The sequence below is a fragment of the Pygocentrus nattereri genome, chromosome 22 (genome assembly GCF_015220715.1).
Source record: "Pygocentrus nattereri isolate fPygNat1 chromosome 22, fPygNat1.pri, whole genome shotgun sequence".
Classification (NCBI taxonomy): domain Eukaryota; kingdom Metazoa; phylum Chordata; class Actinopteri; order Characiformes; family Serrasalmidae; genus Pygocentrus; species Pygocentrus nattereri.
In genome coordinates this window covers 30998809-31026153 of record NC_051232.1, presented here as the reverse complement: position 1 = coordinate 31026153, position 27345 = coordinate 30998809, and the positions used below count along the sequence as shown (strand labels likewise).

At 44.3% G+C, this 27345-nt stretch overlaps 1 protein-coding gene across 5 annotated transcripts in view; it reads left to right on the top strand.

The window, feature by feature from the left end:
- Positions 1–27345, top strand: part of adgrb3 (adhesion G protein-coupled receptor B3) — a 324116-nt gene that overhangs the window by 170699 nt on the left and 126072 nt on the right. For all 5 annotated transcript variants that reach the window (XM_037532639.1, XM_037532638.1, XM_017700932.2 and 2 more), the window contains 4 exons: positions 5094–5200; positions 10159–10353; positions 13086–13154; positions 26399–26507. In XM_037532639.1, coding sequence (XP_037388536.1) covers positions 5094–5200; positions 10159–10353; positions 13086–13154; positions 26399–26507 — 480 coding nt within the window. The remainder of the gene's footprint in view (positions 1–5093; positions 5201–10158; positions 10354–13085; positions 13155–26398; positions 26508–27345) is intronic.

Sequence of the window (27345 nt, the reverse complement as noted above, 5' to 3'; positions counted from 1 at the left end):
AGGAATTTATGCCCAATATTATCAATAATGTTTATGTACTGTATTGCATGTGAAAAGTCAAACTAACTTTGATAGACATTAGTGCCAAATTGAAAAACCAGCCACTACAGTGGAAAAATGTGAAATACAGTGAACATATGACATTACTACACCATAGTTAGATGCAGAATACAATCCAAAATGACAAACAAAACATCTATTACACTTTGTTTTATGTACTCCAAATGTATTTAACATGCAGAAAATTTAAATAAACAGATCATTATCACCCATTTCACATTGTTGTAAGTACTGCATGATGGAAAGCTGTGCCTTTTTTATATTTTAAAGTGGGTTGTATTCAATTCTGACACCAATGCAGCATTTCTTTTTCAAATGCAAATCCTGATGCTTTGCTTTCCAGTCAAGAAGTCAAGCGATGTGAAAACAGTGTGATAGAAGTTTTGCTTTTCGTTTTGGCCCGTATTCTGTATGTGACTATGAAACAATAATATCATATGTGCTTTTCACGCTTTTCCGCTGTCGTGACTGCTTTTCATGATTTACCCTAAATAGATGGAAACCTAGCTAGTGTGACTTTTCATATGAAATATAATAAATATCAACACACAAAATAAAAAAAAACACATTTTGCTGTTTAGTGTAAATTTTTCATTATGTTTACTTGGATATTTGCCAGCTAAAAAAATATTTATGCAAGATTATTTCATGTTTGTACACGGAGCACAAAATGGTCAGTTGCTGGTAAACCAGTTCCGAGTTCTGGAAAAAAATCTGGAATAATAAAGCCTCCAGGGAAGCACATAATGGGTGCATTTTGCCATTCTCACATTAAGAAAAGTATAATTTCTGTGTTGGGGCTTTAAACTCACAACACAAAAGCGAGAAGGCCTTAAAGATAACCACTGTGTTTGTGCACACAAAGGCAGGCGCACGGTTTCGTGTCTTGTTCTTTATATATTGTTGTTTTTATTTTGCCTTTGTCGAAGCGCAGCAGGCTGTGGCGAATGTTTGCAACTTGCATTGTGGCTGGTTTTAAATGCTTTAGTCTATGTGTACCTAGAGATTCCCCCTCATTTACATAGAGCTGAGGCCTCCAGCTTTTTGCCAACATCTCGCGATCCGCACTCCGATGAGAAGAAAGGAACGGGGGGGCAGTGGAGGACAGAAGAGCGATTCTTATCCGTGGCTCCAGTTGGTTGCTCTTGGCTTTGGCTGAGTGCGGCACTCTCTCTCCCTCTCTCTCTCTCTCTGGACCTGTTGGTTTATCTGAGAGGGTCCTGCTGAGGATGTTCTTATAACAGAGCGGTACGATGCCGCTGTATTGTGCTCAGGTGCTCCCCCGCAACACCCCGCTGCATCGTCACTCCACTATCTCTCTCTCAGCACCATTGTGTCCTTGAGAGAGCAGGTGTGGGGAGGAGAAAAGGAAGGTCTAGGCGGAGAGTGCGGCGCAGGCCGCCGACTGGAGCCAGAGATAACAGCCAGCGGCCCAGGTGTGGCTAGCGCAAAGCAGAGAGAAGCAGATTACACCCCGAGTGTGTATGAGTGTATCTCTTATATTCACTCTAGTCATTTGGCCACTTGATTGCCACTATATAAGTATTTCAGTGAAAAACCAATGCAGTTCAGTTTAAAAATCATAGACCACCGTCCATTTATTTAATATCCAGTAAAAACAGCTATTTAAGTAAGTACACTTTCCTAAAAAATGTGGCTCCTAACAACCACCTGGAAGAGCTGGTAGACCCCAAAACTGCCCCCATCACATAAACAGCACTGAAAGCTTTCGTCTCTGAGAGAGAGGAGAAGATCAAGCTGCTTCAGATCTGAAAACATCCACAGGTATTTCTGTCCATCCTTCCACTGGGAGAAGACCACTCAGCGCTGTGGGTCTGAAAGGACGTGTAGCTGTTCAAGAAGAACCTCACTGAGAAAAGGAGACGGACACATCAAAGATGCTGAACGATGGACTGACCGCCCCAGAGTCCAGACCTCAGCACCACTGAATGGGTTTAACATTCACACATAACATACATACATAACTTTTTTCTGTGTAAATTACTAAGCTGTAAAATGAAATATATAATACTTCCCTGTATTTTTACATTTATGGCATTTTGGCTGACGCACTTATCCAGAGCGACTTACAGTTTGATCATTTTACACAAGTAGGCGGAGGTGGTGTTGGGAGTCTTGCCCAAGGACTCTTATTGGTATAGTGTAGGGTGTTTGCCCAGGTGGGGGACTGAACCCCAGTCTACAGCTTAGAAGGCAGAGGTGTTACCCACTACACTAACCAACCACTACACACTGTACCGCCCTGACTATTGTCATGTGTTGACATGTGATGCTATCATGTTGTTTCAAATGTTATAAATTACTTTGCTTTACATTACAAGCAATTCTGTGCTTTCCATCTGATCCGATTCACTTTGTTTTCTCTCCAATGTCTCACCTATTTGTCACCGTCCCTATTTCACAATATTTTTCTAAGGTTTTCATAAAATGTATTTTCCTTTAGTTTCCATTTCAAACAAGGACAAAAACAAGCAAGTAAGCACAACAGTACTGTTTCATCAAATTCAAATCGGAGTTAAATATCTCATCTACTACATACAAACACAAGTGTTAATGCACATTGACTGATAGTTGACAGTCTGCCCTTCCAGCTGAATCTCTCTGCTGGAAGTGAGGAGTAATTAAACAATCGTAAGGCGTTTTAAGACGTGTGCACCATGGGGGACCTGGGAGGGTTAAGTTGTTAATCGTGTGCAAAGTAATGTAACACATGCTTTAGCAGGACCTCTGAGGGTGCCCCCTTTGATCCAGCCCTGCACTATGGAGTCTTTGGCAGGGGAGCTGTGGTTGGGGTGTCCCTGCATGGGTGTGGCGAGGCTGGGTGGAGGCGGAGTGCCTCTGCTGGAGCGGAGCGGTGGGTGGGCCGCGGGGAGGCTGGTGTGATGCTGGTCGAGCAGGAAACCCGGCTCCACTGAGAGCTGATAGAGTCTGAGAGGCACGGACCAGCGCCTGTCTCAGAACGGGCACTACATGTTATGTATTTCAGTATCAGTGATCCGTGGCCCATTATCTATTGCTTACCTCAGTTATCGGTCACTAAGGCTGCTATAACTACTTTAGAGACTGTGTTCTATCCATGTTAAAGCTTTAGACTTGAGGCTGTTATTGTGCATACGCCAAGCCACCACAAACCAATTTCTCCGGGTTTTTAAAAACATGAACAGAATCGTTTTTTTCTGGCACATGCAGCCGTGTGTGGTTGAAGATTCCACTCGAATTTTGTTTTGTTGCTTTTGCCTAAATAGATTGCAGTTAAGGTACCTTTGGATTTAAGGTAGCAGTGAATTTATGGAAGCAGTGAATGGGGAACAAAATTAAATGTGACATTTTTATAAATGAAATAAAACTTAAAAAATAAAAAAAACTTTTTTTTTCTCTTTATCTGTTAAATTCCGCTTGTAAATTAAGTAACTATACGTTAAAATGTGCCAGTGTGGTGACCATGGTGGCCGGGCTTTTAATGGGGGGAACTATTTGGGCAAGACACAGTACAACTTAGGAAAATCCAGGGTTACAATGAGGGGCTGCGGTTCGAGTCTAAACAGCTAGCTAGCTTGGTGTAGTTTGGTAATTGCTAAATAACGTCTTCAATAAAAAAAACGAGGTGTTAAAGAAGATGTTCATACACAGTGCATAAAGACCAAGTAGATCAGATGAGGTTTAGCCATTTTGAAGCTTCCTCTTATAGGTCCTCTCCTTCCATCTACCTTTCAGAGGTTCTAGTACATCATGCGGCTGGGAGCGTCACCGCAGACCCCTGAAATCGTGTCGTAGTCGCCGTCCTGTTCATATCAGGAGCTGAGCTGGTTTTCTCTATAAAACAAACGAATGGCGTTTTCATAAACTGGCGCTGCCGCCTCCTGCCTCCTGTCCTGTGTGCATTATGCCTTAATTATCGAATTATGATGTCGTTAAGCAGCCAAAGTATGAAAATGATACATGATACGTGCTGAAATGAAGCCACATGAAAGTCTCCTATTAAACTTCAGCACTACCAGCGACTCAAACTGCAGCTTAAAAGTGCCAAAGCCTAATGCCTACGCTACCATGTCTGACGAAGCTTGCTGGTTTGTCTGGGGTACTGTGGTGAGGTCTGTCTTATAATCAAAGGAACAAGGAACCATTACTGTCGGTTCCAGATGGTTTTGTATGTGTCTTTTTAAATGAGTTGATACAGCAATGTATGGCAGGGGTGCCCAGTCCTGGTCCAGGAGATCTACCACGCTACAGTTGGAGTTTAGCTCCAACCCTAATCCAACACACCCGATCCCGGTACTGAAGGCCTTTAGAGGCATTTGAAGTCTCCAGAAACGTAGATCTCCAGGACCAGGATTGAGCACCTGATGGTTTGACGGGTGAGCAGTGGCTGATGCCAAATGCATTTGGTGGTTTGCTAATGTCAGGGGGGCCAGGCCTGGTCCTGGAGATCCACCGCCTCGGAGAGTTTAGATCCAACACACCTGGCTCTGATACTCAGATGCCCTTAAAGGCCTTTGTTACAGAGGAAACCAGCTTAGACCCGGAGTTCCTAATACGGGCACGACGGCGCTCGCCGTGATGTTGCTGAGGAGATACTGCAGCACTGCTCAGGTCGCATGGGAGGGCGCTACGACCCTGTGCTCTTAAACAGACTTTGTTTGGTGCGTGCATGCGCGTGGGCGTGTGTACTGCAGTGGCACTAGCACATGTGCGGCGCATGTGATTCCATGGCAGCAGCAACATCTGAATACGAGCCTTCGCTTTCCCCTCCCTCGCTCGCTCTTCCTCGTATAGAAATGTGTGGGCTGCCAGGTGAAATGAGAAAAAGAAAAAAAGGGATTATATGATCAAGAACTAAATCTCTCTCTCTCTCTCTCTTTTCCTCTCTGTCTCTTCCATTTCCTCTCTGCACCACTCTCTTCTATATTCTCTTTCATTGCCTCTCTCCCTCCCCTCTCCTACTTCTGCTATGTCTCTCTTTTTCCTCCCTCCCTCCCCTCTCTCTCTCTGTCTCTCTCTCTCATCCTTCGCAGGCACCACTAGTCGACGCTGCTCGCTGGATCACCGCGGGGTAGCCTACTGGGAGCAGCCCAGCTATGCCCGATGCATCGCAAATGAATACAGATACTTACAGCAATCAGTAGGTGCAACGTCAGCTTCCTCTCGCACCACCTCTCTCTCTCTCTCTCTCCCCCTCCCTCTTTTTCTGGCATACCATAAACACCCCCCACCATCACAACAACCCCCCTCCACTGCTCTACTCCACCGCCCCAAAGCCACAGAGATGAAAGATGGAACCGCTAACAGTAGGGAAGAGAATTAGAACATTAATACTGCAATTTTCCTAGCCGGTCCTCGTGGCCGGTCTCCTCCTCTCTCCTGCACCTGGAGCTGGTATCTGCACGGCACTCTTCTCTGAATGTATTCTGCATAATTGCATGTATGTGTGTGTGTGTGTGTGTGTGTGTGTGTGTGTGTGTTCATTCCTTTAACCATGATCTGACGTTCCATAGCATTTTATAAAATGCCAGCTATTACCTGCTAACTCAACATCAATTGAGCTCGAAGTCCTGGAACCACTTTCCTTGTAGTTGCTGGGGAACCCAGGCAAAAATTCACTGATCACATTCTGAAAGCTAAGAGGCAACGATTAGGAGAGCTTTCCGCACTGTACTCCTTTAATTATGGCCTGCGGTTCCACAGCAGTACGTGGAATTCTAGACATTACCTTCTTGGGAATATCTGCCTTTTTGTTACTGAGGAACCCTTAACAAATCTGATGGTTCATCGTAAAGCGCTGGGACTCAGTGGCTTGCAGACTCATTAAACAGCTCACTGATTGCATCTTAAGATTAAGTGACCCTTATTAGTCCCACAACGGGGAAATTTCACCTCCGCATTTAACCCATCCGTGAAGTGAAACACCACACACACACTAGTGAGCACACACAGACACTAGAGGGCAGTGAGCACACTTGCCCAGAGTGGTGGGCAGCCCTATCCACAGCACCCAGGGAGCAACTGGGGGTTAGGTGTCTTGCTCAAGGACACCTCAGTCATGTGCTGTCGGCACTCGGGATCAAACCTGCAACCTTCCGGTCAGGAGGCTGGTTCCCTAACCTCCAGCCCATGACTGACTTAAACAAGAAGCAATGAGCAAGGTTGTCTTTGTCGTTCTGAGCTGTGATCCTTTAATCCTGAAACCACTTGTTGTTGCTGGAGAACCCAGGCAAACACTTCACTGCCACACTTTGAAGAGGCAAGCACCAGGAAACGTTTCTGCACTTTACTCCTTTAATCGTGGCCTGTGGTTCCACAGCAGTACATGAAATGCTAGCTATGCTGTTACCAGAAAGAGCATGTCAGTTTAGCTGAACTCAGTGGCTTGTAGACTCACAACTCACAGATCCCATGCTAAACAAGAAGCTGTGCTTGCTATCTATGAGGAAGGTTGTCTTTGTCTCCATTAACCCTTTTATTCCTGGTCTGCAGTCCATTAAATACTAGCTATTAGCCTGCCTGTTTTCTGCTTTTCATGAACCCTCTATCTCTAATGGCTTGTCTAGGAATAAACTGTTGCTGACCACTAGGACCAAGTTCTCATTCTAAGCTATGATCTTTTAATCTTGATCTGAAGCTCCATAGCAGTTCATAAAATGCCAGCTGTTACCTGCTAACTCCCTGTCAATTTGGGTCAAAATCCTAGAAACACGTTCCTTGTTGTTGCTGGGAAAATCCAGGCAAAAATTCACTGATCACACTTTAAACCTAAGAGGCAACAATTAGGAAACAGTTGTGTCCTGTAATCCGTTAATCATGGCCTGCGGTTCCACAGCAGTGCATAAAAAGCTAGTTAAATGCTCGCTGCTGTTCATGAATTGTGACTGCCTGTCAGTTTATACAGTTCATACAACGCTAAATATCAGCCTACCTGCCAGCTGCCAATACCCACAACCTGTTGGTTTATCATAAAGTCCCGAACCGCAATGGCTTGTTTTTCCTAGCGAGACCCTGTGAACTTCTCACTGATCTCTAGTTAAACAAGAAGCAACAATTGCTAAATACTAGGAAGGTTGTCTTTGTCTCCATTAATCCAGTCCATAGTATTGCAGGCATTAGTCTACCTGTTCCCTGCTTTTCATGAGCTTTCTATCTCTAATGGTTTGTTGTTTCTAGGTAGAACCATGCAAACAGTTCTCTGATGGCATAATAAGACCTAGAAAGAAGCTGCTGCTGACCACTAGGACCAAGTTGTCGTTCTAAGATATGATCCTTAAATCCTGATCTGAAATTCCATAGCAGTTCATAAAATGCCGGCTATTACCTGCTAACTCCTTGTTAATTTGGCTCAAAATCCCGGAACCGCTGTCCTTTTTGTTGCTGGGGAACCCAGGCAAACAATTCAGTGACCAATCTTCAAACCTACGAGGTCCTTTTATAGGCCTAGAACCTATAGAACCCCTGTAGTCCTTTAGGCATGGCCTGTAGGCCCACAGCAGTGCATAAAGTTAAGTAATACTTTTTTTTTAATCCCACCTCTGGATTTAACCCATCTGTGAAGTGAAACACCACATACACACTAGGGGGCAGTGAGCACACTTGCCCGGAGCGGTGGGCAGCCCTATCCACAGCACCCAGGGAGCAGTTGGGGGTTAGGTGTCTTGCTCAAGGACACTTCACTGATGAACCATCGGCACTGGGGATCGAACCGACGACCTTCCGGTCACAGGGCCAGTTCCCTAACCTCCAGCCCACGACTGCCCTAGCTAAAGTGCTAGCTATCACCTGCTACCTGCAACCTCTTACTTTTTGCTAAGTACTAACCTCCCTGCTAGTTGCAAGTTCCTGTGACCTATTAGTTTATCGTAAAGTCCCGAGACGCAGTGGCTTGTTTTTGCTCATTAGAGCCATGAAAACGATTCTCTAATTGCCAATTAAAGTCTTAAAAGCAGCCTTTGTTAAACAGCAACCATTGTTAGCCTGCTTACCAGCTGCCTTTCATGAACTGTGTGCCAGTCTACCTCCTGAAACACTGCCATTGCTGGATAAACCCATGCAGAAGACTCCACTGATTGCCCAGTGGCAAACCACTAGGATGTTCCACCAATTGCCAACCATTCATGATGTTCTCCGGATGTTCTCAGCTCCTTGTCACCTCAGCCAGACCTCGTTGTCAAAGGTCGTATGATTACAACAGGGCTTTAATACCAAAACCGCCCAGGAGAGGATAGTATTGGTCCCTGCCTTTCTAATTAGTGGTCTGGACCCAGATTTCTGTAAAGCTGCTTTGTAGGGCAGCACAAAGTAGACAAAGTACCATATTGCAGTTATATTGCCACATATTGCAGTATGCCTGGCAGTGTGTTAAGACACACTGGCGAACCGCTGATGTGACCTGATTACAAATTGGCCTTATTGCTCGTCTCGAGTCATCCACACACCGAGAGACAGACGTCTGTGAAGACGTTAACAACACAACGGAGACAAAATATGGTCAGTGAGGGCGAATTTACATATTACCCACTTCTAAAATATCAGTATTGCACGTTTCATGAACTTTCAGTCTCTGATGGTTCCAAGCTGGTCGTTCTAAGCTCCTTTAATCATGATCTGAAGTTCCAGAGATTAAAAATTGGCCTGCTTTATTTTCCCCAAAATTACTTTTGTTAGTTCAGTCGCTTTGCCTTGAATCGTCTGTGAGAAGGTTAACAGCACAATAATGACCAAATACGATCAGTGAGGGTTAATTTAAAGTTTTGCACATTAATATTAATATTGTGGAGGACAATGCTGCAATAATTATTTAAACGACTTAAATGATTTAAAGTATTTAGTTCAATTTAAATTGAACTGGATTGAACCAAACCGATCCAAAACGAACTGATGTGTTGAAGCGAATCGAATTCGGTGCAGCATGGAGGTGCGGTAGGTAGTGCCAGGTGACCAGGAGTTGGGTGGAGTTTGCATGTTCTCCCTCCCACAGGCCGAAGACGTGCAGCATGAATCGGAGGTGCTAATTGAACACATTCATGCCAAGTTGTTGAATTAAATTAGACTGAGCCCAACCTGATCCAAAGGATTAACCTCCTACTCTCCAGGGAATATTTTGGTTTATCCATCTGAATTGTCATGACCAAATTGTAAGGCAGATTATTCAGTAGTTGCATGAAATTAATGCACATTTTTATTTTATTTTTTGTAAAATCTCCCCTCAGATTAACAGAACATGTTTTATGATCACACATATCACTACATGCTTACAGTTTACTGCTGAAAGCCAAAAATCTCCGACTCTCTTTGTGTTGTTTTCTAAAAGTGATGTTTCCAGAGCAGATCACTGAAGAGACGCCGTCTGTTTATAGTTTAGAGCCCAGATTTGGGGAAAAACGGGTCGACTTTCAGTAGAAAAACAAAGTTCAGCTTCTTTTATTATAAGGGTTTAAAATGACGTCACCGTCTATTAGACTGGAGAGAAGAGCTACAGCCTCACACGACGCCCAGCTTCTGAACGGAGCTTATGGAATATGAACATTATGGAGAACATGACCGAGTGCGGTTTGGATCCACCGGTGATTCCAAGGAGTTTAAGAGGTTGCACTGAAGTGTATTTCAATGTGTATCTGAAGGACTGGCGACCTGTTCATGGTGTTAGAGATAGACTCTAGTGACCCAGGAGGATAAGTGGCTTAAATAATGTGTGTGTGAATAAAGTTGAATTGAATTTAAATGAACTGAACCGCACTGAATTTCAATACATTGAACTGAATCAAGCCAAACTGAACTGATCCTGGGTAAAATGCCTCTGTAAGCAGCCAGTAGTGCTAGGTCAGCGCTGGGCCTGGAGATCCACCTTTCTGCAGAGTCTAGCTCCAACCCCAATCTGCCACACCTGCTCCTAATTAGCTAATCACCTTCCTCAGAAGCCCCTGATTGGCTGGATCAGTTGCATCAGTGTTTGGTGAGGGAGGAGCAGCGGGTTAGAGGCAGTTTGTTGCTAAACTCTGCAGGAATGTAAATCTTCAGGAGGAGACAGCTGTGCTATAGGACCCAGAAAGACCATCCAGAGCCCAAGTTCCCTCTCTCTCCACCCTGCTGCAGGTCCAGGGACACCTTGCTAAGGGTCAGAGGAATCTGGCAGGAGATGGAATGTCCCAGGTGACCAAAGTGCTGCTGGACCTCACCCAGAGACGCAACTTCTACGCTGGAGACCTGCTGTCCTCTGTGGAGATCTTACGGAACGTCACCGACACCTTTAAAAGGGCCAGCTACGAACCGTCCTCTGACGACGTCCAGGTGAGCTGCTGTTGAGTTGCTTTGTTTTTGTATTTGAATGTTAACCCTCTTCTTTTCACCCTGGCTGGTTTTGATGTAAACACAGGTAACCTGATCTTCCATAACGGTGTTAGAAACGGTGTTTCTCGTCTTGGTTCAAACAAAAGAAACTTGTTGACTTGCTCCCAGTAGAAGCCAAAGGGCAGATGCTGACCCTAGCACTCCTTTAGCTCCTATTATGAGTATGTTGTTGTATATTGATTGTGTGCTGCAGCAGATGCAGCAGAGATTAGGTTGTAAACACCCAGGAGCATTCCATTAAAGCATTAAACGGCTAGCGCTGAAGTGCAATTCCGCTGATTTTTCACCATTTCTCCAAAATGAAATGGTTAATATTGGTTTGATGTGAAATGCTCCATCGTAGAGGCGCTAGAAGAGGAACCAGACGTCTAAAGAGATTATTATCTCTAAAAGCTGCCTAGATAGCCCGAGATGATTGTTTTTATGATGAGATTTTGGCCATAAATGGATTTTTTTTTAAACGTACGTATGGCGGAGAGGTTGCTGTTGGGGAAAAAGGTGTCCTGAGGAAGAAAAAAAAATGTATATCATGTTTACCCCTAAAGTTGTAGGTTCACTGGTGATTTTGGGTGGAAGATAAATATGGGGCTTTTTATTTTGTGACTCCTGGTTCCCATCACCACCACTGCGAAGAAGAGTCTCCACACCAAACCATGGTCCGCACCATTTTCACACCAGACCACCCCGAACAGCATCTCAACCCCTGAACTGTATATCAAATTTGGGAAAATCGGTGAGATTCCCCTTTAAATGTGCAGTGAGAAAGTAAACAACTTGCTTATAACGACTTGCGCCAGAGCTGATAGTGATCGCCCCCCCCCCACCCCTTTTCTCTCCTTCATGGAGAGCTTATGGGATTTCAGCCACGTGCCCCCACTGATAAGAGAGCCCCTCTTGCTTTCTGTGTGTCCGTGCGGCGAGATCATCTCAATCCGCCGAGTCCGCCCCGCTGTCGCAGGGCTCCCAAGGCCTCTGCCACGATAAATTGATTTTCATGGATTGTGCTGGGGAGATCGCGTGCGTTTGGCATGCTAGTGTGTGCAGGACGTGTGCGATGGGAGCTGGGCTGTGACTCATTTGCTGCCCCCCACTCCGCTCAGCTCCCTTCCCGTGAGCAAACGCTCGCATTAGCGCAGTGTTTAAGTGGACGCGTTACCACCAGAGGGAGCATTAGCATTCGAGTAGAAAAACAAAAGGCGCCGGTGCCAAGACACCGTCTCTCCCTCCACCCTCCGACGGAAACAGACAAAGGAAAAGGAGTCCCTCTTTCCGAGCGTTCCACGTCAGCTGGGCCGCCGGGCTGGCGGAGTCGGAGTTGGCAGCTCTAAGCACGTTTTAAAGCGCAAGCCACGTCCTTATGCTTCTGGATTCAGAGCGCATGTCTGTGTTTTGGGTGAGATCAACCTGTTCCTGAATTGGAAGCAGCGGGGGGCTCTCCCAGGTGCATTTTGCCTCTGACGCCGTCTGACGGATTCCATCATCTCCCCGCAAATCACTGGTGTGGCTGCACTCCGTAATTGCCCAAGATGGTATTTGTTTAGACTGCAGGAGAGCTCCTTCATTACGGAGTGCTGTGTGTGTGTGTGTGTGTGTGTGTGTGTGTGTATTCACAGAGCACCTGCAGGGAACAGGGAGCTCATGTCAGTTAGAACAGGAGGCCGAGGCGTGTTGCGCCCAATCTGCGTAAAGGTGGGCCGATATGGCAAGAAGTTAACATCGCGATACGAGAAGACGGGGCACAACACCGTATTTAGTTTTATGGTTTGCAAATAAGCTGGACTGAACAGAATCGCTCCAGCAAGCGTGCCACGCCTATTAAAAGACCTACGGCTGTGAGCCCGGTGGCTTTTTTAAACGCAACGCTCGCAAAAGTAAACTATTAAAGAAGAAGTGAGGCGATTGTTAAAAATAGATGAAGACGATCAGATGATGTCATGGGCTCACACCCAATCAGCTGCTAAAACGATTAGTAAAAATAAATTAACATATTTAGATGTTATGAGCTGACACATTTTACATTTACAGCATTTGGCTGACGCTCTTATCCAGAGCGACTTACAATTTGATAATTTTACACAGGTAGGCCAAGGTGGTGTTAGGAGTCTTGCCCAAGGACTCTTATTGGTATAGTGTAGGGTGTTTGCCCAGGTGGGGATTGAACCCCAGTCTACAGTGTAGAAGGCAGAGATGTTAACCACTACACTAACCAACCACCCAATCAGCTGCTAAAACAATTATTAAAAAATAAATGAACGTATTTAGATGATGTCATGAGCAAGCACCCAATCAGCTGGTGTAGCTCACGCAGTTATACGCTGATTGATTCAGTGTCGTAGACGTGCTGATGACCCTCAGAAAACCATTTCATGGAATCATGGACCTGCCCACCCCCACCTATACGTCCTCTTCATTCTATAATAAAGGAAGACTGTGTGCTTCACTGCATGTTATTAATGACAGCACCGATCGTATCTGATCTCTACCTTAATGTTTAAACGGCGCCGGCCAGGGATGAACGTCTATATTCAACTGCACTAAAAATTTCCTATTGATTTTCCCCTCAGCTTCTTCCACCGGTCCAGAGCTAATGACCAAAGACTTACCATGTGTTTTTTTTTTTTTTTTTTTTTTTTTTTTTTCTTTCTTTCTTTTCCCTCCTCTCCACCTTACAGAACTTCTTCCAGATCATCAGTAATCTGCTGGAGGAAGAGAACCGAGAGAAATGGGAGGACGCCCAGCAGGTGAGCGCAGCGCTAAACCCTTCCGCCTTAAAGGAAGAGTCCAGCGTTTTCATCCTCCGTCTGCAGCGCACAGCCGAGAGTTGTGTTGACTCTGATGCACTTATAGTGGAGGCCAGTGTGCAGATGCTGAATGACCTGCCCGTTGACTCCTGTTGTACATTAGTTTTTCTCTGTTCTTTGCGGTTTTTCTGCGAGCGAACGCTCAGAAAGCAGGCCGAGAAACGCAGGCACAGATTTGACCCCTGAAGTAACCGCTGTCGATCGCATTGATGGGCTGTGGTAACGACACACATGCTGTAAACTCGTCCACTCACTTTTTTACATGGGTAACAGTGTCTGTCTGGCTAACTTACCTTTCTAACATTGTTTTGATGATGTGTTTGTTTCAGCTGGGCCTGTAGCAACGGTTGCTTGTTAAACTGACATTCGAGTCGATTTTTCAGCCTCGACTGAGGCGTTTAAGACCTCCTAACTTGAGAGAATATTCTGTAAGGTGAGATATAAATCCTAAAATAAGATGAGATCTGCTTCCGTAGTACGAATTCGGGCTCATCTCCGTCTGCTGCGTCTGTAGCTCACAGTCGATTACCCCCGAGAATAATTTCGCTGGAATATTCCTTTAACGCAGACGCGCCTTGACCCTTGATGGAACTGCTGCAGTGACCGCATCGATTGCCTGCCTTAACGACACATGCGATTTCCATCACGCATGCCGTGAGCTTATCCACGCGCCTTACAATTCCGCACACCATGCCCGAATCGCTTCATTATAGTCAGATCACAAAAGGGCACACAGTCTGCTGTTCCTCTGCGCACACCAATGACTTGCAAGCGAAAAAGCAGCCCCAGGCAAATCGATTGCCATCACCAGCATAGCAAGTGTAGGTAATGGCTGGGGTCAAAGAGGGAGCCTGTCTGGAACGGCTGTGCTGCGTCACATCCCGCTCTCCGGACGCTGACCGCTCAGCCGTGCTGATTTGCTGGGATTAGGAAGGTGGCTGCAGTGTCCACCAGATCCACAGGGTGGCAGCAGCAGTGGCAGCACATGTCCAGTCGAGACGCTCTCTGCCTTTCATCTCTCTTTCTCTCTCTCTCTCCCACCCAATGACACACAATCTTAAAGCAGCCGCAGGGATTTGAATTCTGCCAAGCTCTGTGCACATCAGAGCAGGCAAAACAGTGTATTATCACGGTATTTAAGTGAAATGTTTTTTTTCTTTATGTCTGAACTGCTAATGCCTCTTAGACATTACTTACTGCGGACAGCAGTCATGTTAGCTGCCAGTCAGACATAAGCAGCTTTACGCAAAAACTATCTCGCCAGTACATCGGAAAGCCACGGCATTACAGCGAACGGCTGTGCGGCCTTCAGCCGGGAAGGCTTCCCTCAAATTCACCTGCACTTGATGACAAAAGAAGGAGGTGCTTTTATGCAAAAGACAGTCATTGCCTGGTCGGTGTTACCAGGTCAGAGCTCGAGTCGGTCCGTCAGCTCGCTGCAGGGTTGAGGTTTGAGCTCTGTCCTCAAAAACTCAATTTCCAATCAATTCCTGGCTCTGACCCCGTCACCGGTCGAACCTCCAGGCCCACGCTAATCGCTAAAGGACATCTCGGGCCGTTGTCACCTCTGCCAGCAAATTGCTGCCTTTAAAAGATCACAGCTTCCACATATTGCCAGGTTGAAGTCCTATATATTTTCCTCCATGCCATTTGCTCCTTTTTTCAAATTGGTAGGGGACTTGCTCGAGGGTTAGCATACCTCTTCTCTTCCGAGTAATTGAGTCAGTGTCCGCTTCGTCGCCGCAGACAGCCTCAGATTCTTCACTCGCGCACGAGGTAGGCTCTTCTCCAGCGGAGGGGTTTTGTTGTCTTAAAAAAATGGCGCTCGTCTGCTTCTCCAATTCAAAGCGTAGCAATAAAGAAAGCAAGTTCATTAGTTCACTGGTTTTTCCAGTCATTAAGTGTTGGCTCCTCGTTGTGTATTTGTCTCCGACAGTGGCTAAGAATAGAACAGCTGCTACGCCGCTCAGTAGTGTTTGCCAGGGACCAAGTTATAGCGTGGATAAAAGAGCAATAAAGATATGGAACGTGTTGCAGAACTTTTCAATAATATAAAAGCATTTTGCGGCCGTGTGCACATACAGTAGTGTGAAAGAGGCGGTACATCAAACTTTACAAAATTTAGTGAGGCACACTTCTCTTTTATTCCAGCTTCCATTCCGGGCTTACTTTCAGCTCTTCAAAGAATCTGCAGACACGCCTCCAAAGTTCAGTCTTAGAAGCTGGTTGATCATTTTCTGTAGTAATCACACTTTCAGTGGTGCTGAGGTCTGGACTCTAGGGTGGTCAGTCCATCATTTAGCTTCTTTGTTTGATATGTCCATCTCCTTTCATCAGTAACCACATTTACGCCTGATAATCAATTCATAATCCGACTAGTATAGAATACTGTACATCCATGTAAACGGCTCAATCGGAATAGTCTAGTCCGATGGAGGCCATTCGGAATACAGTTTCTATCCGGCTGAACGAGGCGGGTAATCCTTAATTAAACAGAAGAATAATATCCGTGTAAACGCCTGTATCTGATTACTTTCCCTATCGGAAAGTTTAGTCCGTTCTGCATGTGCGTCGCGTCAGTGAGAGTTTATACCGTTCAACACAGCGGAGCAGAAACTGGTCTGCAGAGGAGACGAAGTTCATGCTCTGATCTTTAAAAGACGGCGGTGGGACAGACGTCCAGCTTATGCCTCTCAGAGCACGACGTCTTCCTCTCGGCCTTCTTTAATAAGGACATGTGAAGGACGTTTTCCTGATCATCTAATTTTGGATCGGATTACATGTAGTGAGCATAGAAACAGATTTTCATCAGACTGTTGAGTTGAGTGAGAATAAAAACCCCTCAGTCTTAATTTGCGTTCAGAATGTAGTTAATTGGACTGGCCGAAGTCTTTGCATGTGTACGTAGCCTGTCAAGGCTTTTTGATGGCTACACATCCTTTCAGACCCATAGCGCCGAGTTGTCTCCTCACAGTGGAAGGATGGACAGACACCGGTGGATTTTTAAGCTCGTATTTAAACTCCTCAGAAATATTCCTTGTATTCAGTGTCTGCTTTTAACTAGAGACATGTAATCACAGTACGTTGCTTATTGTCATTCCTAAAGAATGTAAGCAAAACGGTTGGACAAAGCATCCAGAATTACTTTGTTTCCTGATTAGTATTTCAATCCAGTGTTTGTTATTGAATAAAATAGCAATTATTAATATAAGTGATTCCAAACTTTTTAAATGATGCTTATGCTTTGTACAGCTGCTCCATTAGACTCAGATCTCTAGTCCTACTCTCTCTTTGCCTCACTGCACCCTCCTGTCTGCATGCATCACTAGCCCTGTTGCCATGGAGAGGGAGATGAGGTGATGCTGCTTGAGAGGGTCCATGGACCAGCACCGGCCTAATCGCAGGGGGACGGGCCAGCAAACCACTCTGTTCCACTGGTGTGCGAGAGGGCTCTTGCTGGAGCCGGGGACCCACCAGAGGAATTACTAGATTTTTGATCGAGCCACGGTCCAGGTCCTCGCTGTGGTCCAGGTCCTCGCTGTGGGTGTTAATTACCGAATGTCACTCAGTCTTTTTTTCCCTAACTAGTGTTGTGGAGTTCACTGAGCTCGTATTTGGGTGAGAGGGTTCGTGTTGGTTTTATCTGCATTAACATTTATGGCATTTAGCAGACACTCTTATCCAGAGAAAGTATCCTCTCTAGCGCAAACAGGTTAGAGGCCAGGCTGCCCTTGAGCTCCGACATTGGCAGGAAACAAACGCCAAAGCTGATGCCTGAAAAGAAATCTGAAGAATTGCACACAGCAATACAATTAAAAGGGAACTCCACCAATTTTTTAACACAAACCTATATAATCAAATGGCTAAGATGTAGTCATTCAGGGCGGTTTGGTGTGAAGCTCTCTGATCTAGATAAACTTACTGAGAACTGTTCACAGTGGTGGTGATGATAACCAGATGTCCTCCTCTAAAAGCTCCCTCACAGAAATGTATTACATGAAATGGTTATGAATTCACTGCCTGATGACTGAGACGCTGTGTTACGATAGTTTTGTGGCTTAAAATGATTTTAATCAGTTTTTTAAAAGAAATCTGAACCATTTCACACCAAACCACTCTGAATCACTCTGTTTACATCTCTGTAACTGAATTATTCCAAATTCTTCAAAGCAATTCACCAGCATTCCGGTCTGTCCTACATACCACAAACAAACCCGCAAGCATTCCAGTCTATACTGCATAAAGCAAAACCAATCCGCCAGTGTTCCTAGTCTGTCCCAGATACCACAAACCAGTCCACCAGCTTTTCCAGTCTATTCCACATACTACAAAGCAATCCATCAGCATTCCCAGTCCATCCTACATACCACTAACAAACCCACAAGCATTCCCAGTCTATCCTACATAGCAGAACCAATCCATCAGACTATCCTACATAACTCAAATCAGTCCACCAGCATTACCAGTCTATTTCACAAACCTATCCATCAGCATTCCCAGTCTATCCTACGCATCACAAAACCAATCCACCAGCGTTTCCAGGCTATCCTACGTTTCACAAATCAACCCATCAATGTCCCCAGTCTATCCTACACACCACAAACCAATCCACCAGTATTCCCAATCTATCCTACACACCACAAACCAATCCACCAGTATTCCCAGTCTGTCCTACATAACACAAACCAATCACCTGGCTTTCCCAGTCTCAAATACCACAAATCCAACCGCTATACCATAAATCGGACCGCATAAAAGCCGATGACGACTACCGATGACACATGTCGGGGAGGCGGATTGTCTTCATAGCTTGTCCCATTTTGTAGAGGAAGACGACGCCTCCAAAACGAGAGGTAGGGGTTAAAATAAGAAATAGGATTGGGCTCAAATATCATGTTCCCTCTACAATCCCCACAATCATGTTTTAAACAGCTTTTCTTACTTAATATGAATGCATGGATCTCTGTCAGTACTATGACATCAACTGACCCCAAAATTTTCCACGGCTGTTATAGTTCGTAATGAGATTTAGCCTCTTAATGGATAAAATAACAATCATATCTGTGTGTTTGAATAACCCCACCCCAACTGACAGCCATTTAGCCTGCTCACCATCAGCGTCTGGCATCTCCTGCCAAACCTCAGACTTGAATTCGTGCTTGATCAGAGTGGATGGGACCGTCCCTCCCTGCCAGTTTGAGCTCTATCTCCAGGGATCTTGGAGGCATTTCGGAGCGATAGCAGACGCAGATAGTGGGACCCAATCACCTGAAGCTCAATGATTGGATTAGCCAGACCGGCCTGGTATCGACTGAGGACAGGACAGGTGCAGTGACAGGCCTTTGGCTGCAGCCGAGAGGGATTTGTGCGTGGGGGGTGTGTGTTGGAGGGGCGGCGGTTGACCCAGGCCTGAATGCCTCTGCTGCATTTGCTCTGACACTGATGGCCAGTCCCAAAGGATGGCCATGGCGCCCTGCACAATCACTCTTCAATATGGGCCTGTCTGCTTGAAGAGACACCGAGAGAGTCACAGCGCACAGAGATTGGCTGCCAGGCACTCCAGCCTAGGAAAAAAAAAAAAAAAAAAGATTTTCACAACTCCAGAGACTTGTTTAGTGTGCAAAGAAGAACAGAGAATGTGTGAAAGTATGAAAGCTTGTGTGCACGACTGAGAACCGAGTTGGACTGGGAAAACTAAGCACTTGTCCGCTGTGCGGACAAGATTTTCGGGGTTTTACAGCAGTTAGTTCTGACAGCACAGTCTGATTTTGTTGAAGTGTTCGATCACAAATAACTGCACGTTTTTGTTCCTTTGCATTAACTATATACTTATAGTGACTGCAACGGTTGCCAAGTAGTGATTTGCTATGAGCTGCTGCATTTCCTCTTTATCCATCCATCCATCCATCCATTTTCTAAGCCGCTTCTCCCTCAGGGTTGCGGGGGGGGGTCATCGGGTGGAAGACAGGATACACCCTGGACAGGTCGCCAGTCCGTCGCAGGGCAGACAGACACAGTCACTCACACACTCGCACCCAGGGGCAGTTTAGCACGTCCAGTCGGCCTGACTGCATGTCTTTGGACTGTGGGAGGAAACCGGAGAACAAGGGGAGAACATGCAAACTCCACACAGAGAGGACCCCGGTCACCCGGCCAGGGAATCGAACCCAGGCCCTCTTCGCCGTGAGGTGACGGCGCTACCCACCACGCGGGCCACAAAAACAGAACAATGACACAATAATTAACTTCTGTAAATGAATATTAGACTCGCTGGCTGGTTGGCTAGATTCTGTAGAGTGGCCTACATCACACGTCGTTGCCTCTGAGCAGAAGCTTTAACAACTAAACAGACTGGAATTCTTCAAAAATGACCAGGAAACAATTGCAAACAGGATGGGCGGTGAAATGCCTTAGAGCGTTTAATCTGGCAAAAACAGAAAAGGCTGAGCTCGGCCTGATATTAAGACAGTTTATGGCTCCATCCGTAACACAAGGAATTTCTAGTATTAAGTCAAGTCAAAGTTTATTTATGTGGCGCTTTTTACTGCAGGTGTCGTCTTTACAGAGCTTTGCAGAAAAGTCCGGGTCCGAGCCCCCGTGAGCATCACCAATGGCGACGGTGGCCAGGAAAAACTCTGAGTAAGAGGAAGAAACCTTGCGAGGAACCAAGACTCAAAAAGGGAACCCATCCTCTGGTCAACACCGGATAGCAAGCAGAATTAGTATAAAATGTTATACTACAAAACGGGGGAAAAAGGTGGAGCAATGCTTAATTGGATAGTTTGAGTTAATGCAGCAGCAGGAGAGTCCGTTCAATTATTAAAGCACCTTTTGAAAAAATGTTGGGGTCTCCTGAGCTACTACTTTGTTTCACAAAGCTGCATGCTGTACTGACCTAGTCAAACTCGACGAGTAAAAGGGCCATATTAGAAAATTTCAACAAATCTGTGGGCCTGAGAAATCCATCCATCCATCCATTTTCCAAGCCGCTTCTCCGTCCTGTCCAGGGTGTATCGTGCCTTTCGCCCGAAGACTGCTGGGATAGGCTCCAGCCTGAGAAATCATTTATGTAATTTAATTCATGCTGTACTGTAACCTGAACGACAGTTGTTTATTCAAAATATGCAGTAAAACAGACACTTATAGTAGAGCTTGAAATGTTCCATGAATACTTGAAATATTCAAAATAATGTAAACGTCCCCAGGAGCTCAGTCTTTCAAACCTACCAATTTGCTTGATCTAGACCCCTGACATCCTTCATTAAGACCTGGTTCATTAAGACCTGGGCTCAGTCTCTGAGCTGCTGAGCGGAGTTGTTTGTTGATTAAACTGCAGCTGTGGAATTGTGTAGAACCGAGGTGTAACTGCTGTCCTATAGACTGTCGTTGGGGTAGGAGAGTCAGCGCACACGTTGCAGTGCATGCTGGGGATTGTAGTTTAGCGCACTGAAACAGCCTAATATTAACGGAAAATTAAAATGCCTTTGCAGGTCGGATAGGATTGTGTCCCAGGCCTTGTGTTTCTCACACGGGCTATAGGTGGTGTTACAGCTGTGATGATCTACAGTACCGACTTCGACTTAAAGTGAATGTGACTTTAGCACTGGCCCAGCACAGGACTTGAGCTGTAGTAGCTGAACGCTTTTTGTTGTTGTTGTTGTTGTTGTTGTTGTTGTTGTTGTTGTTTTTCTCCAATTTTCTCCCCAATTTAGTCACATTCAGTTCCACTCATAGTGGAGGACTCCCCTAACCACACAAAGGCAAAAGCTAGCAGTCTTCCTTCAAGACCTGTGAAGCACCACTGATTTGTGATTGATCGCGATTTGTCGTTTGCATGACCGTAGATATTTTATTGTTATTCCATCCATCACAGCTGTAAAAATCATAATAGTTTTATTGCTCAAAGCCAACACCATGAACTCAAAGTATTTGCACATTACACTTTGTTCCCCAACAGTCTGAAATGGTACGTTGACATATGAATGAATTAACTGATAATTATATTACGATTATTTAATTATATGAATTATATATTTTCCATGCACACATGACTAAATGCACATTGATGAGAAGATGCAGCATAAAATGTGTCAATGCAGCTGCAGAATGTGTTTGGAATGCGAATAAAATCACCGTTCAGTGATTAAATTCACCCGTTCAGTTCCCCGTTCAGCTAACGATGCAACCGTGTGTCTCACCATCTAAACCTGTGCTACTCTTAAGAGCCACAGGGTTTAAAACGGGCAGTACAACGGCGAAGCCGTCAACGAGCTTGAATCAAAAGAGAAAATGCAGTGAGGAAGAGATGTTACTAGACTAACCGCTTTCCCATCAACACCTTCTTCCCACAGAAGTACGTCTAACCTGACCGGTGAAATGATGTTATTCAGTCGGTAAACGTTCGAGGCCTGTGCCTCCGTCTGGCCTGTACGTCTGCGACATGCTTTCCAGACGGCACATCTAATTTATGCAAGTTTTCCAGAGGCAGAGAAATGTTCGCGCATCGTTAGTCGACCAAACCTGAGTAAATCAAATGGAATATGTAATCGACCGCGTTTCCCACGATCCTCCCACGTTTTGTGGAGTCCTCACTCAAACACGTGTGATGGAGAGAAACGTGATATGCATTTAGCGTTTTTCCACGTAGAAGGAGTTATTTCAGTGTTTGAGGCTTTTCACTTCGACTGGGATCTGTAAGCTTTAGCTCTATCCTTTTAGTTCCATTAGGCTGCTGAGAGATCACAGCGTTTGTATGTACCTTTACAAACATAGTGGAGACACTTTTGTCTACTCCTTTTGAAATTGCTTCAAATATTATGAAGAATTTTATTGGATAAATCGTCCGTCTTTGACGCCGAATACTACAGTTAACGTGCCAGGCTTGAAAGCTTGTCAGGCGTAGGAACTAATGGCTACAAAACGGTTAATTTCTACTAGTTGTCTGGTCGTCGTTGGCATGTTTTTAAAATGAGGTTTCTCAACCTGTGGTCTGTGGACCACCAGTGGGCCACGAAGCACCCTGTAGTGGTCTGTGCACCTGAACTCTGTGGAGGTAGTAGTTCACAGTGGGCTGGTAATGTCTATTCAAGAAAACAGATTGACTTAAGAATCGAAGAATCAAATTCTAGCCAATATATAAAACTGTGGACCCATATGCTCAACATTGTTCCGCCTTATTCCGCTTCCAAACAAAGCCTGGCTGCTATTGGGAACACATTCTGTGATGAAATGAAGGAACTCAAACAGAGCTCACTTTCCTCCTCTTCCAGCAGCAGGTTGGCGCTGTACCTTCAGCTTAATGTGCCCGTTTTAATGTCCGACTCTTTAAAGACTCTCGGTCTCATTTCTGCACCGCAACCTGCTGTAAAATAAAATAATAGCCAAGCTCTGTGTTTGATTTGGCTCATGGATCGGAACGTATTTTTGGCCAAACGTCTGTGACATGAGTGGTCAAACTTAAATGATAAACAAATCGTAAAGAAGTAGATCTCAAGGTGTGATGTTTCTGTGATGTTGAGGAGGTTTGGTTTCAGATCAATCATAAACCCTCAAAAGGAAAGGTACATCCCGAGACTGAAGGTCAGTTCATGAAATCCTGAAATCCTGACAGGCTGGTTTACCCGGCAGTGCTGAAGACCTTATAGGCCTACAGCCACGTTCTCAATTCCAGGCCAAAGTGGCACAAATCTGATTTCTTGCCTTGATGGGACACACAAATATGATCTTTTCTGAGCCACTTCCATATGGGTAAATATCTAGGACGTGGTCATGAGACTGGACCTTTTTTTTGTTTTGTTTTCAAAATCCTCCAGTGTTCACATGACTGCAGCACCAAACATCAACTTGGTGCCACCAACACTGAAAAAGCCTCAGACCCTTTTTCGCCTTTGCTTTGCTCTAATAACGAACAGCTGAGAGCAGCTTAAAGTGAATCTTGTTATACCGGTTGGTTTATTTGACGTTCATGACGCATGTGGTTGGTTCACATGACGTTACCGATTAGGACGTGTGCATGTGGTTCATTTCAGGACGCTGGTTCACATTAACGACCTATTTGAGTCACTTTTTTACACGAACGTGAGCCGTCAAGTAAGAAGGATCAGATCCGGAGCAAGAGATTTGGAATTTAGCAACAAGGCTTACAGTGTGAACGAAGCCTATATCCACACGTGCGCAGTGGTGCACAGCTTGGAGCGGAGTTGGTTTGAGCTCGAGTAGTATTTCAACCTAAATGAAGCACTTTGGGCTTTGTGTTTAGCCAAAAATCTGATTTCTTTTCTCTCGTCCTGCCTGTTAACCACAGTTTTTAGCACTGCTGTATTTCAGGCACAGTCATTGACCAGTCGAATGCTGCCCACAGCGCCCACTAGTGGATTTAGTCGTCGGCTAAGTGACTAGTCTGTGCATCAGTAGGGTCAATACCGACTAAACATTGCAGAATGCGCAACTTGATTGATTAAAATGTGTTTATACTATTGATGTGTGGGGAAGTAAACAGTGTAATGTTTTTCAGGGCTACTCTGCTAAATATTTGATGGTTTCAGCACTGAAAAACTACATGATTTGGGAAATAGCGGCACTACCGGCTCTCTCCTGGGAAATGTAGTTAAACTAAAAGCTTCGCTGCTTTTTCTAAAGCGCTACTGCCCAACGCTGCATACATCTACTCTTATTCTGAAGCATAAAGGAAAATGCTGTGCTCAGTTATCACACATCTCAGTGGTGATTATATAGCGCCCCTCATGCAGAAGGACAGTGGCCCAAAACCTACTCTACTGGGAACAGAGCGGTTTTCACAGCCAGGAAGTGTGAACTTCTCAACATTTGGCATGACCGTGAAGCCCCAAAACACACAGGCAATAAATATGGCTACAATGCAGGCCCAGCAGGGCCTGACCAGGGACAAAACATCTGCTGATGTCTCCACTGCTGTTCAAAAGCCGGAATCACTTGACATATTAACAACTTCTGCTATTTTGCATATTCAAAACTATTCGCCAAAAGATATTTTAGCTATTTTTCAGGTGTTAAGTGCTAAATAATGTACTGCAATTGGCATCTATTGGCATTGGCATCTACCCTGAGGTGTGAAATATGATCCAGATAATTCTGGATATTGTTTTTTTTTTTTTTTTACGGCTTTCTTAATGTTCTACAGCTTCTGCGCAGCTCAGTTCATCTTTCCGAACACATCTAAAATTCTCAGTTTTTAAGGGCTGGGCAATTACGATTTTGGCTTCCAACAATTATGACAACAGGATAATCCTGATGAAACAATTGTTGCGTATGTGTAGGTTGTACTGTAACAGGAAATCCTATTTGATTTCAGCAAATTTTACTCAGAGCAACAGTTTTTCTCTGGCCACCAGAGGGAGCCAAATCAGTAACTGCACGACATTGTTGAGATATATGCAATATAAAAAACTGCATTTACTGTGTGTCTTTAAGCGAAGAACATTTCTGAATGTTATGTTTTCTCCACTAAGCCTAACAATTTTACAAATACAAGTCTCAAGACTTTCAGTAATATCACAGTTGAATAAATATGGAGAACAGACATTTCTTACTAATTGAGTTTAAATCAAATTTTATTTTTCTTAAAACAATCATGTTGAAAATATCATGACTATTAAGCACAGTGCGGCTGAAGATTTGAATACATTGGTGTAAATTGGCTTATTCTGCCATAAAAGGTAAAAAAATACACCAATAATTGTCTGAATATAACTAAATTTGACACAAATATACAAAATGATAAACCGACAGTGTATTATGATTTCGTAACTCAATAGTTAAAGTAATTGCAAGGTGGAAGCTAATTCCCAAATTGGTGCTTGGTTCCTTATTGCTCCGTACCGACTCGACATGAAAACATCCGCCTTTGACGATTAAGGTCGTGGGTTTGATTCCCTGTCGCGGATGTCAGATGGTGCTGTAGCAGTTGTTGAGTTGTTGTGAACACGCGCTTAATTATCTTAATCTTAAGGAAGAGTCTTTCTTAATCCAACGATTTGCTGCCTTCTATGTCCAGAGACAAGAAATTTGTTTATGCTGCTACTTTGTGCTAACATGGTGCGGGGGTCCTTGTTGCTTTCCTTCAATAAATTGTTTCAACAACTGCAGTTGTCACAGAGGTTTTGTGGCTCACCATGAGAACCATCGCCTTTGAACTCTAGGGTCGTGGGTTTGAGTCCCTGTCATGGATAGTAGCAGATGTATCACCTAGTGGTCTTGATTTAAGAAAGATCTCCTTTTTCTATGATTAAGTTCATTCTACGACCAGGGGCCACTGCTTTCCTCCTCGATGTCTTCCTGGTGTTTGGACCCCACAGATTGCCGCTTGCGGCTATATTTATTTTATTATTATTATTATTATTATTATTATTATTATTATTATTATTATTATTATTAGATTATTTGTGTTCTGTAGTTTTTAATAGATTGTGAAAGTGCATAGTTGATGTTAATTATTTTGATCATAATTTATTTGTCTTTTAGTTAAATGTATATAAAGTAACATGAATTATTTTATTTATTTTAAGTTATTTTTGTTTTTTAGTCGAATTTTATTCACAGTTCAAGAAAACCCTCTATTGAAAGGACAAGTTTTCAACTTTATGAAAAAGTTCATTAGAAGTATGACGTTTTTAAAGTGAGTAGTCGGGTTATATGATCTTGTTCTTAATACAGATCAAAATGATCATGATTATTATTTCTGCCGTAATTGAGCAGCCCTACTTCCAATTGTCCTAAAAGTCTTTTTTGCAGCACTAAAAGATAAGAATGATGTTATACATTCGTCTTGAAGTTGTTTTTACTGATATAGACAGTGATTCCAAACTTTTGGACGCTGATTTTCGACTTTTGACTGGTAATGTATGCATCAGTCTTCAGGACTTTAGATCTATGATGAAGCGCGTGATCAGGATCAATAATATCATTTATGAGGAGTTCACTAATAGAAATGGCCTAAAAGGATGGAATCACGTTTATCTTTCTTCTGTAAAGTTAGATTTTGTTACAGCAGTGATTTATACGGAGCCAGTGGCTCGCAGATGTTGTCCAAATACTTCTGGAGCTCAGTGCTGCTTTCTACTGAGAGATGCTCTGTATAAGTCACCACTGGAACTGCCTTGTTCCTCCTCCCCTCCCTCATTCTCTGCCTCCTTCTCTCTGCTTTTCAGATCTACCCAGGCTCAGTGGAGCTGATGCAGGTTATTGAGGAGTTCATCCACATAGTCGGCCTGGGCATGAAGGATTTCCACAACGCCTACCTGATGACGGGAAACCTGGGTAAGGCCTTTGAAGAGCCTTCAGCCATTTAGTGAACGTTTTACAGTGCACACAAAGTCTTTCAGACTATACATTACACGGCAACGTTACTCTGGATGAACATGTTAGGCTGTCGTCGCTGCCCAAAGAAAAACATGCATCTACATTTTATTTAGTTTTTTATTTTATTTGACCATTTCGTGATGAAGGGACCAACAGGAAAACTCGAATTGCTTGGAGTAAAAGCTTTTCATATTACCTCACATTGAAAGAAAAGGATTCTTTTGTCCTCCTCTGTAAGCCTCACATAAATGCCTTGGGTGTACGATTTTAAGAAGAACATTTACTTGGTGTAAAACCTTTTACATCATGTGGAGGTTCTTCAGTCACACGTCTCATTTACCATAATAATTCACCCACTGAGGGATTCAGCTTTATTTTTGGTGCATGCTTAAGTTAAGATATACAGCACACTTTATTTATTTAATTCCCTGTCAAAACAGCCTTTAAGTATCCAGGCGTTCATTTTTCAGTGTCCGGAAACCCATTTCACAGATAACTGCATGTTAAAGTGAGACTCACTTTCAGCTCCTCAGAGAACCTGCAGACACGCCTCCAAAGTTCAGTCTTAGAAGCTGGTTGATTTTCTGAAGTGATCAAACCCATTCGGTGGTGTTGAGGTCTGGACTCTGGGGCGGTCAGTCCATCGTTCAGCTTCTTTGTTTGATGTGTCCGTCTCCTTTTCTCAGTCAGCAGCAGCTCCAGATTTGATCGGCAGATCCAGAACTGTTTGCGCAGTTTTGAGAAGCATTCCATGTTAGCTGGGTTAAGTCCTGCGTCTGTGATGATCGGCTCAGTT